A 12,551-nucleotide genomic window follows, 5' to 3' on the forward strand; every position below is an offset into this window, starting at 1 on the left:
TCCAGTTGCTATCTGTACCAATGTACATCCTCTGGTCTAGCCAGATTTGTAAGGCAGAATTGGGATCATGATAGTTGGGTGAGGAAGCATTAGAGATCTAGAGGAAAGTTATATGTTTCATTGTTGCTACCCTGCACCCTATCTTATGAAACAAAAAGCCATTTCTCTCCCTCAACATATTGAGGGTTGGCAGTTTTCACTTGCTATTCCAGTCTGCAATACTTATTAAAAGCCCATTATGGGCAGAGATGTGCCAACAATCACACAGGTAAAAATGTGTGGGGATAAATACCTGCCCTCCAGAAACTCAAAATCTAGCAACTTCAAACAATGACAATATAAAATATATTAATATACATGTATTTTTTATTCTGCTGTGTCTCCTTCAATTTCTGATGCAACGATGTTTAATAAATGCTTGCCAAATGACAACAGTCTTTAGGTTTTGATGACATTTACTAACCAAAGGAAATGAAGTAGTTTAATTTTTATATTTCCATTTCTATCTTGGTGAAAATAAACACACAAAGCACAAACAGTGTCAACAATCTCTACATGTACAATTCAGAGATACTGGTTACATTTTTCAGGTTATCTCACCTGTTCCTCTAGCTTTTCAAAACTGTCTCACATCATTAACAAATACTCATTGCGCTCTCAGCTTATCACATAACATATAGACAATTCTTTAAGAGCATGCTTCCTTTCTTTTCAGGCAAAACTAGTTAGACTGCAGGGTTTGACAGAACATCAGTTGAAATGTTTCAAACTAATGAGATGCTGAAAGCATTCACTAGTCTATGCCAAGAAATTTGGAAGACAGCTAACTGATTAACTGGGGAAAAAACATATTTGTGCACATTCCAAAGAGAAGTGACTCAAAAGAATGAAGAAATTGTTTAATAATATCATTATTACTACATGCAAGTAAAATTTTGCTGAAGATAGTTCAACAATGAGATTGCAGCCATACATCTACAGGGAGCTGCCAGAAATTTAAGCCAGATTCAGAAGAGGTCATAGAATAAGGGATATCATTACTGATGTCCAGGGGTATTGGCTAGAGGGAATATCAAAGAGATGTTTACTTGTGTCTTGTTGGTTAGGCAAAGTCATTTGATTGCATGAGTCATAAAAAAATATGGATAACATTGTGAAGAATGGGAAATCCAGCACGTGTAGAATTTGAACATACAAAAGGCAGTCATTTAAACAAAACAAGGAGATAACTGCATGATTTAAAATAAGGCAAGGTATGCTTGCGTTAGGGTTGTACCCTTTCACAATACTTATTCAATCTTTTTGCTGAACAGAACCTGTGAGGTAGCGAGGGGTCGGCACACTTTTGAGACTGAAGCGCTGATCCTGTTCCTCACCACCATTTAAAATCACTCGAGTCATAAATATATTTTTACAAAAAAAATTTTTTTTGGATACCACCACTATCCAAATGATATTCTTTAAAATTTCTCCATTTTATTCAGAGCCTTGTGTGCGTGCCGACAGAGCCGACTTTGGGGTTAGACTATCTGGAGGGTGTGGCATCAGAACTGAAGGGAGACTCATTAACCACCTGTGATAGGCAGATGACACAGCCTTCTTTGTGGAAAGTAAAGAGGACTTTAAGAACTTGCCCTTATCTGGATTACACTTCAACGTACAGAAAACAAAAAGTCTTCAAATGAATCAACATGATAATGAGAAAATATTGACGTTGTCAAGGACTTTACTTGGATACACAATCACGAAAGTAGCAGTCAAGAAATCAAACAATATACTGTGTTGGGTAAATGTGCCGCAAAAGCCCTCTTGGAAAGTATTCAAAAGGAAGGATGTCACTTTGAGGACTGAGCTGCTCCTGACTCAAGCCATGATGTGTGCCGTCACCTCCATGCACTAGGAAAATGAACAGTGAAGACAGCAAGCCCAAGTTCAATGAACGCCTTTGGAATTCAGTGCCGGGGAAAAGGACTGAATGGAGTGCCAGACAAAGGAACACACCTGTCTTGGAAGACCCACAGGCAGAACGGTCCTTGTAAGTGAGGAGGGGGAGGCTCTGTACTAAATACCTTTCACAGATTACCAAGACAGACCAGTCCTTGAAGAAGGGCAGCATGGTTGGCAAAACAGAGAGTCAATGTAAAAGAGGAAGAGCTCCGAAGACATGGGTCGACACACTGACTGCAACAATGGGCTCCCGCATGGAACGACAGTGGGAAGACCGCAGGATCAAGAAGTGTTTGCTTCTTTTGTATATGGGGTCACTGTGAATCAGGGCAGATTCAATAGTGTTTCACAACAATATGGTTCTGTCCAAGGTTGAATGATTGCTTCAGGGAATAATCAATTTTAGGGGTACGTCATCTTCAAGGGCTCCATAAAAACTGGATTCCATGAGGATCTGAAAATCTCTTCCTCGTGTTTCCTGCTGTATGGAATTCTTCTAAAGATAGGGTGTTGATTTAAATATTCAGGAATGGCATGCAGGCACCATCCCCTTCTGAGGTCTCATGGCGATAGAGGACATTGTTCACAGAGGTGAGCTGACATCTATCCCATTGCCTACACAGGGGAATTTAGTAGTTTCAATAATTCTTAAATCTATACGCAGAGCTATTCGGACATGAGGAATATTCATACGAATAATCCATGTGATTATCTAATTTCCAGTCATTAATCTAGATGTTTTAGGACAGCCACATGCCTACAAAGATATTCTGTGGAAAGTAACTATCATCTAACTAAAACCTTCTTATCTTCCATCTATTGGACTTGCCCCTTACACCAAAATTAAATGGAATGTGTGAGTCCTCCTTTTCCAGCCCAGCCAAATGCACAATTCACCATTATTCTCAGCTATGTAGAAAAAATAAACAATATGCCGGTGCCTCTTTTACTCTCGAGACAACACAGACATTTAGATGCTCATATGCCATAATTGAATTCATGTGTATCTTTGAATACTTGGGTTTCAAATTCCATTTGTCTCTGTAAAATAAAAGTTCCCAAATTAGTATACATTTCCAACAATTCAGAACCAAACAAAGTGTCTATGTGTCTCCTCAAAGTTTGTGAAGAGAGACAGATAACTGTGGGGGATGGACTCAAGAAATTCTGATTTTCTCACATCATGTTTGGAATTGTGTCAGAGCTAATTCTATTCTGAGTAACACGAAAAATCCATGTCAGCCTAACCTTTTACATTCTCCAGTCTAATGAAGAACATGGCCTATAAGATTAATGAAAACACGGCTGCCCTCCGATGAGCATCTTAGGTCATACAAGACCGAGGAATGGCCCACGGGATGCTGCAGAGAGGAGAAGTCAATCTGATAGCCAGGATCAGAGAGGATAATGGTCCTGAAGAACAAGCACTCAACAACAATCCATAGTCTTCATTATTAATATAGATAGGAAGAAAATGGGCAGTATGGTCAGTTGTACATCTAGGGAATTCTTCCAAAAATCTTGACTGTAAAAGGAAGTCATGGTGCAGGGAATAGCAGGAGAAATGGAAGTAAGCAGCAAGGGTGGAGTTAAAGGGCCCTAGTGGCATAGTGAGTGACAAATTGGGCTGCTAATCACGAAGTTACAGTCTGAACCCACCAGCGCTCTGCAGGAGGAGGAGGAGGCTTTTTGCTCTTGTAAATATCTATAGCCTTGGAAACGGAGCAACAGTTCTAATCTCTCCTATAGGATTGCTATGAGGTGTTTTTTTTTTTAAATGTAATTAAGATAAGTTCTCACTTTCTTATCTTCCCTCCCCCACTCTTCCCCTTCCTTTGATTCAAGGTGGACAGGTTTGAATATGCTTAAACTTTGATGAAAAGGTATCAGCAGACAGAAGAGAAGTTGAAGAGAATAGACAGTAAATGATAAAGCAGTTCTTGAGGAGTTAGCAAGAGATCAACACAGAAATGTCTATCAAATACTTTTGAGATTCCCTCGTTCCTTCAGTCAGTGTTTCCTGGGAACGTGCTGTGTGTTAAGCACAGCATATAGATAAATAACCATGAAAAAAAAGAGAAAGGCGTTCTTCAGGGAAGGCACATCTGAGTGATGAGACAGACACGGAACAAATGAGTACATTATCATTCTGGGGGATGATAATGACTGTGAAGAAAAGTTAAAGGCTGAAGAAGGAAGCCTAGTTAAGGAAGTCAAGATGGCAGTGAAGGAGTGGAAGAAGAACTGAGGCCTTGAATGTTCAGGGGAGAAGCAATCAAGGCCAAGGCATCGAGGGGCACTGGGAAAGCAGGTACAGTTCCAGGAACAAACGCAAATAGGAGGAAGACGAGATGAGCCAGAGAGTAATAGCTGATGTTCAGATTTCAGAACCTTTGTTAGGCTAGTACTGCTACAGGAGAGACATTTAGAAGGACTCTGATTTCTCACAGAACACTACAGTATGTGGGGTGCCATTTACTGAGTCAGGAAAGGCAGCAATTGGGGAAGCCTTCAGGAAAATCAAGAATCTGTTCAATACACCTAGGCGGACTTTTTGAGTAAGCAGCAGGTGACACAGTCTAACATCTACCTCACCCTCCTTGCCATCCAGTTGATTGTGACTCACAGTAACCCCAGAGAGTTCAGTCCTATGCGGTTTAAGGCTGCAGTCTGTAAAGAAGCAGAATATTACCCTTCTCCTGCTGGTGGGCTTGAAGTGCTGACCTTGCCGTTAGCAACTGAGCACTTAACCATTGCAGTCATATTTCCATATCACATCACTCCACCTGCTTTAAATGTTTCATTGACCACTCATTAATTTCAAGACAAAATTCAGGTTCCAATTTTCCTAAGACTTGGTCCCTCTATGCATGCCCAACCTCATTGCCAGGTGTATCCCATACTGAGTCCTCTTCCAATACAGATTCATTGGCCCTATCGAACAGAATACAACTCTCCTTGTGGGGTTTTGAGTCTCGTCTTCTGCAGAGCAGCTGGTGAGTTCAACTACTGACCTTTCAGTTAGCAACCCAATGGATCGGGCAGTTCAATGAATTGGGCAGTGCACTACACCACCGGGGTCCTTTGGGCTACACAAATAGTCTGGAAAAAAATAGACAGATTCTTCATCAATGGGATGCTCAGATTTAGAAGGAATTCTCTATGGGGGAACTTAATCTGATCTGCTACTCATCAGCCAATTAATCCAGGGTTGCTTTCCCTTGTTTCTATTTTCATAGTTTGGTCATGGTTCAGTAAAAAAGTACCAGCATTACCTTTGGATCAGGTAAACATGGCCCAAAAGCTTCCAGCAGAAGAATCTCTTCTCTCACAGCTTCTTCATAGTCTGTAAAAGACAGCTTCCCATCGTGATCATAGTCCTAAAAGAGGGCAAGCCACATGCTAAGAACTTTTAATATTATATTCAAGCTTTTACTTCAACAAGCAGGAATTAGGGAGCAATAAGAATCTCAGTTCTTCACTCCATTCCATATCTGGCCTGTCAATGTCAAGGTAAACTCTAATTTGGCAATATTTACCATTTTCTTAAGTGTTATTTCAACCAAATCTTTAATCCCCTCATCAGGATCTTCTTCGGATGGCTGTTTGAGCAGGCTGTTCTTCAACATGTGAAACATCTCCTCCTTTGAAATGAATCCATCACCATTCAAATCAAACACTTCAAAGCAATCTTTTCAAAAAAATAACAAATTATAAATTTGACACTATCACAAACGTCTTCTCTAATCAAGTTTTCTAGGCAAAGATTTACATTGCTGATGCTTTTAGCAACCCCAGAACCCTTTGCCTTCCATACTAAGGACTTCAGGTATGCTAGTGGAATAGACTCAACCATCTTTGTAGTATGTTTTCTTACAGTCAGCTATGAAAACATAGAAACAGACAATATTGTGGACATTTTCGCCTCGTTATTCTAGGGAAATTGATTAGAGTGGGGCTCTTAAACAGAGGCAATCAGGATGAATTATGTATTAAGAATCTGAACATTGGAATCGATCTTCCCTTGTTCAATAGTCACAATTCAAGTAAAGAAATTAGAAAGTTTAATACCTAAAAGAATACTTACATTGTTAACACGTGTAAAATATGCCTGTGAAGTCTTGTGTGGCAGGAACTATTTCTTGGAATCTCTTAATTTTCCTTTTAACCTTTTTATTTTTCATCTTTTATCATTACCTTGGTTTCATTCCATGCACGTCAGTGGTACTCGGCGGACATTACAATAAGCAAACAAACCACCCACTTCATTGTCTACTTTACCTACTTGAGGTTTGTTAACTATGATCATAAAATCCATCATATATTTAGATAAACTGAATGCTTACATTTCATTTTTTCTTCCAAAGACCCTCGAAGAAACACTGATAATCCATTAATCCACTCTGCTACGTTAATACAGCCGTCATTATCTTTATCAAAACCGCGGAACACTAATGAGAAAGAAGCGAGATGTCACACATTTTCCCTCTAAGGAATGGACCTACACTAATACTTCCTTCTTTAAAATCTAGAGGGACCTTCAAGATTACATGGTCCAAGGTCTATATTTGATAAAGGAAGAAATGGGTGCACCAAATTACCAGAAAACTCTTATTTAAACTTTCATTTCAATCTTTGTATTTTATGGAAATAAAGAAAAATCCTAAATATGCAAATATGTAACAGGCAAACCACATTTTATGGAGCTTTCCAGATATGCATTTCTTTTTCTTAGGAAGGGAGGTTGTGGTAACAATGTCACAGGCAAGGCCATGGGTGGCAATTTTCAACAGCCCTTGCTTCGTCTGGTCTCTGCTGTCCATTTTGGCAACCTTCACAATATTTCTCATAATGCAATTACACACTCAATACATTACAATGTAGTGTGAATTAGCTTTGACATACATTAGGAAACTGAAACTTTGTATGACACTCTATTATGACACACCTTATCGTGCTATTTACTTTATTGTGGCAGTCTGGAACTAAATGAACATTATCTACAGGGTTTATCTAAAGTAATGTGCTAACATTTAAATCAATGATAACATTAATTCTTATCCAGCATACACTTTTATTTGGGTACCTGAGGGGGGGGGGATACTATTACATAGAGAAGGGCTATATTTTAATTTTTACTGAAATACTTTCTATGCTGGAAGATAATTTAAATATCCTTTAAAAACTATTATAATTGCTACCATATTACTAAATAGAAATATAACATTTTTCAATTTTCTGAGACAAAGTGAAAATTTTAGCTGCTTAGCACTGCATTCTTCTTAAATACTTGAGTTTTTAATTACTTTCCCTTTGATCTATACAAAACTAAATTTTATATTCAAGAGTATTTGAAAATGTACATCGCATCAATATATATATTCCATCTATAGCCTCTTTGCCAGTTATACCTGAGTCTGGCCTCTGATTCTTTCATGTCTTCTTACCTCTATCCATAATCATGTCATCGGTCATTCCAAATGTCATATGCAAGATGTTCCTAAATGCATTCCGATCCAGCCCAACAACTACACCAGGCCGCTCCGCTACATCTCCCACCAAGGTATAAAAGAGGTTGACTAGGCAGTTCACTTCATATGTATTAACTAGAGAAGAACAGAACGGAGATACAACAAAATATATCTTACTATTAAGTTCTACCTTCCGTTCAGAATTAGCGAGGCTACAAGCAAGCACCCCAAATATATAATTGTCATCAGAATGTTCTTCTAGTTTGAGGTCTAAGACTCCTGAGTTCAGAGGAGGACCAATGGTACACTATCCACTAAAGAAAAAGAAGTATCACCTCCTGACAGGAATTGAATATTAAACAGAAGTAAAGTTGTGTGCAGGAAAAAGATCTATGAGCAAAATTACCTAAATAATGATTGTGGGAGCAGATCTTAGCCTTTGCAAGGCAGGTTGATGTGTTACAAAATGAGAGGAAGTTAATCCACAATTCTTAAATTTGTTTAAATCATTGAAATGTATGGTATGTGAATTGTATGTCAGCAAAACTAAAAAACATTTTTAAAAAATGTTCCTTTTTAGCATTTTGATGACCTGTATTGATGAATTTTATATGTTAACTATATATGCTAACCTATTTTTCTAAGGAAATGGACATCAAGTCTTGAAAACCAGGCAATAGTTTTCAGTTGAAATGAAAAAGCCATTGCTGCTGCCAGTCGAGTTCATTCTGACTCATAGCAACCCGATAGCCCACAGAAGTGCCACGTAGGATCCTGACACTGTGATTAAGGACCCCAGCTAGTCACCACAAGGTTGGTGATTAGAATCTACCAGTAACTGCATGGCCTGCCTTACTTCTTTAAAGATTACAGACAGGGAAAACCAGCAATGAGGATTTTTTTCCCTTATGAATTTTGTTTTGTTTTGATCTTTATGGAAGCAGACTGCTACATCCCTCTTCGACTGATCTCTGGCTTGTGGGTTCAAACTGCTAACCTTTCAGCTAACAGCCAGCTCTTAACCACTGTGCCACCAAGGATCCTTCCATGCCAATCTAACATTAGTGAGCCCATATGCAGACATTTGAAAACCAGAATCATCTATTTTCTAATAAAAAGGAGATTTTAAGTAGAAGGGTGCTTCAAAAAGCGTGAGAAAATGCCACTCTATCTTCATTGCAATTTTCCACAACTTTTGAAGCCCCCTCTGTACATGGCATGGGAATGTGTGGATACAGTCTACACCCCTGGACAGTGTCAGGACCGACAGCACAATGATCCGAGTCTGAGGTAGTAAAGGAGCAGGTAGGGGCTGGCGGGTATCGCAGCGGTGTCATTAGGGCTGGTTTCCCTATCATTCAGGTAACTCCTCACCCGCTCTGGTCCTAACCCACCAGTCTGGGTACATGCAGGTAGGATGCAGTGCACACTACTGAGTAAAGTGACATTCTCTGCCTTAACCAATAGGAGCGGGTGCAGAGTTGCAGAGAGCAGGATGTGCCAGAAAAGCCACGCCCAGGAGGGGAAAGGTGACACCATGAATTTCTGCATGCTGGCACCAAGTCACTTCACTCTAAGAATATTCTAGTACCCGATAAGGCTCCTGCTAGGGATCATTTGAAAATTTACATGCAACTGATTAGCGGCGCTTTGGAGGAAGGTCTTTTTTAAATGTAAAATGTCTATCGCTAGCTATACTCTTTTGAGACCTGGTGGCATGGAGGTTATGCTTTGGGCTGCAATGTTGAAGGTCCAACGTTTGAAACCACCTGGCACTTCTTCAGAGAGAGACGGGGCTTTCTGCGTCCATAAAGAGTTATAGTCTCGGAAACTCACAGGGGCCTATGGGGTTGCTATGAGTCCACATCAGCTTGCTGGCAGTGAGCTGAGCACACGCAAATACGCATACCTACACATACTTCCACAGAACCCTTTAGGGGCAGTGTCCCACGCTCCATTTGAAGTCTGTAGAACCAAAGTTGATGGTCTTGTAGCAGGAATATAAACGTAAATTAAAAGATAAAGTATGGACAACGAAGACATTTTTATTATACAAATGTCTCGAGTGTTTAAAAAGAAACAAGGGTGAAGCTGTGTGTACATTAAGGAGCACGGTGTATAGGAACTCAGCACACGCACCTCACCACACTGGGCCTGCTCTCTGCCAGGTTTGAGCGCTACTGCTAGGTTTGCATGGTACAATTGAAGAACAGCATTGACCCTTCTGGGATAAACATCTAAAAGAATTAGTAAGTAACCTGATTAAACACTATGATAAATAAGAATAATTAATAAGAGCTGTTAATGGCGAGGGAAAAAAGGGCTGTATGATGATGGTGTACTGTGTCAAGTGCTAATGGAACATTTTTCAATCATGCCTGAAATATAAATGATCTTAAGTTATTACCCGAATGATCAGTAGGTTAGCCATAAAAAGTTCTTGCTGATATGTTTCTCAAATTCTAGAAGTGAAATTAAGGGGAATAATGGATTTTCATCTTTTAGGAATAGTGTAAATGTGTCTTCTAGATCAGATTTGTAGAGTGGATTAAATAGATGATCTCTTAAGATTCTGTTTTTCCCCAATTGTACAATAGAGTATCCATTTCCCCTGCGGACAACATCATCTAGCAACTAAAAACAAATTAGAACTTGTAGGGACGCTCATATGTTTAAAGAAATTTTATATTATCCGTGATTTTTAACAGTCTCTATGGAATTAAACATAGTAACCAATGTTTGTAAGTCTTACTTAAAAATTATTTGACGTAAGTCAAAAAAGTTGACTATACTCCATTTCCACTTACCTTTTAAAATAGACTCGTTTGCAATATACCACAAACACTGCCTACTGCCATTGAGCCAATTCCAGCTTCTAGTGGCCCTCTAAAACATTTCCAGGTCTATAGATCTTCATGGGGGTAGACAACCCTAGCTCTCCTCCCTGGCAAATTTACTGAACTGGAATTAAATCAGATTCAGTGTTTTATACAGTAGTTATTGCATTGTTTATGATTATTTTTTAATGTGTCACTAGATATTTAGAGAATACCTGGCCTTTTTCCAGAAATAAAGCATTTTAAGGAAAACAATAGGTGAGAAGAACAAAAACTCTCATCAGATTATAGTAAGTATAATAATCCCTTAAATTAAAACTCGGATCATGGCCATTCCTGTTTTTTCACGTGGACAAAACAATCAGTCCACACTTTAGAAGCTTCTTCCCCAGACGACACCTTCCTCATCTAATCCCTCATCATGGCATCCATGTCCCCAAAGAACTATGCTTTTCAGTCTGGGAAGTGTCTGGAAGTTTCCTATAAAGTTCTAGGGCCTCCTTTTAAGACATGCTATTAAGATAGAAAACTTTAATAAGCACTCTTGTCACCTCTAAGTCTCCTTTCAACCCCCACTCCCCCCTCCCCCCTCACCCCAGCAACTGGAGAGTGGAAGTTTAAAGGTGGACACACGTTCATTACCATGCATTTAGTTTTGTTGAGATCTTTGATTACCAAGCATCTCCTTGCTATGAGATAGTTTCCTGTGCCATTTGCACTCCTTTTTCCTAAAAACATTGCGAACCATTCTCTCTAGGTTCCTTGTCTCCGGGAGGGTGAAGTAGGTTGATTGTGATACTGTTTAGTGGTCTTCTTTTGTATGTATTTTATGCCTCTGTCTGATACTACAACCAAATCCGCTTTTCTATAAGAAAAGTGTTCAGAAAGGAAGAAAGTACATGCGTGAGAGTGATGGCTGTCTGAAGGGTCCTTAATGATCTTAGGCGTGGGGGGCAGTCCCAACAGACCACACCGCCAGGATTCACTTCTAGACTTCTTTAGGAAGGGCCACCGAAAAGTACCAGCAGGATGGGGTTCCAAGGTCAAATACAGAGTGGAGGCAGGAAGCAACAGACATTTGCACTATCTCGCACTTGCTTCTTACTTACAATGTTTGCAATTTTTAGTTAAGGTGTCCGTTAACTTCTGCAGCTTCTTGCGGTTCATGCTGGACGCTCAGGGAATGTGGCCGTGGTTGGTGTCTCGGCGAGCGCTGCCAGGACCCTGGGCGTCCTGGGGCGAGAGCAGCTAGTCTGGTTCCCGAGGCGGGGCGCCTGGGCAGCCCTAACACGGTGTGGTCATGGCAACGGCTCAGCAGCCCGCCGATTGGCCGCGGGCTGAGGGGAGCAGTGTTAGCAAAGCCCCAACACTGTGTGGCTATAGCAACTGCTCTGCTGACCACCGATTGGCTCCCTAGCAGGGGCATGCGCTAGATGGTCTCAAAAATCCCCTTGGGGAGACGCAGTCAGGCGTCCTATGGTAATGTTCAGTCATGACCGAAATATTCAAGTTTCCTTTTACATTTACATGTGTTTGCGCGCGCCCGTGTGATGGAAGAGGGGCTAGGTAGTGAGAATAGCACATTTAACCTGGAGAGGGACATAGAGGAATCTTTGGCGCGCCCCAGCCTTGAGCCCAAGTGCTCTGTTGTGCAGCGCAGGAGTTAAGGAGTCAGGTCCAGTCGCCCATTTTGCGCCCAGCCTTTTTGATAAAATGCTAGAAGGGAGTTTGTCCTGTGACTGGAGGCAAGAGGAAAATAGGTCCCCCTCTAGATGATCCCGGGCGGAGGCGGGGGCGCTTAGGGAACCCCAACAGAAAAGGCATCGACAAATTTTGAGCTCGTTCTGATGAGGCATTCTCCCCAGCAGAGAAAACTTGAGAACTTCAACTTGAGATACCGCCAGACTGGCCTGATGGAAATAAGCTCTGGAGAACGGATCATTTAGTTATCTGAAAGACAAATTCTGACTGCCAGCGGAGGATAGTCCTTACAGCTTTTGTGTGGGAGGATGTTGCCCTTCTTTACTGACGGCACACCCTCTTTAAGAGTACAGTGTAATGGGCTTGTTCTGTCAGGAGCACAAAACCCATCTCCACACAGTGCGCATTCTTTTGACTTCAAAGGGGACAATGGTATTTGAATACAAACGATCTAACAGTCCACATACTGCCATCTTTAGAATGAAAGCAGACAATTTCTGCCAGCCATGTGTAGCAAGCCACACTGCAATGGCTCCACTTGGTAGGCCTGGTTTTGCCTTTCCTGTTTCATTGTGTGTCAGGACGAGGATTGAGA

The 12,551-nt window shown here is 40.7% G+C and overlaps 1 protein-coding gene across 4 annotated transcripts; it reads right to left on the bottom strand.

Moving 5' to 3' along the window:
• Window positions 1-903: 903 nt before the first annotated feature.
• Window positions 904-11,480, bottom strand: CLXN (calaxin). 4 transcript variants are annotated; one of them, XM_045286192.1, is made up of 6 exons: window positions 11,365-11,480; window positions 7,395-7,553; window positions 6,294-6,398; window positions 5,487-5,638; window positions 5,223-5,327; window positions 904-2,562 (listed from the first exon to the last, which is right to left on the bottom strand). In XM_045286192.1, exons 1-6 carry the CDS (start codon window positions 11,420-11,422, stop codon window positions 2,551-2,553), a joined length of 591 nt encoding a protein of 196 aa, XP_045142127.1. In that variant the 5' UTR covers window positions 11,423-11,480; the 3' UTR covers window positions 904-2,550. The 4 variants fall into 4 exon arrangements, with proteins under 4 accessions (XP_045142127.1, XP_004697821.1, XP_045142132.1 ...); XM_004697764.2 differs by having other exon boundaries at window positions 904-2,988; XM_045286186.1 differs by lacking the exon at window positions 904-2,562 and adding an exon at window positions 3,886-5,049.
• Between the last annotated feature and the right edge of the window lie 1,071 nt (window positions 11,481-12,551).

This window comes from Echinops telfairi, unplaced genomic scaffold (genome assembly GCF_000313985.2).
Source record: "Echinops telfairi isolate 266 unplaced genomic scaffold, ASM31398v2 ScPeMD7_1;HRSCAF=3_0, whole genome shotgun sequence".
Taxonomy (NCBI): domain Eukaryota; kingdom Metazoa; phylum Chordata; class Mammalia; order Afrosoricida; family Tenrecidae; genus Echinops; species Echinops telfairi.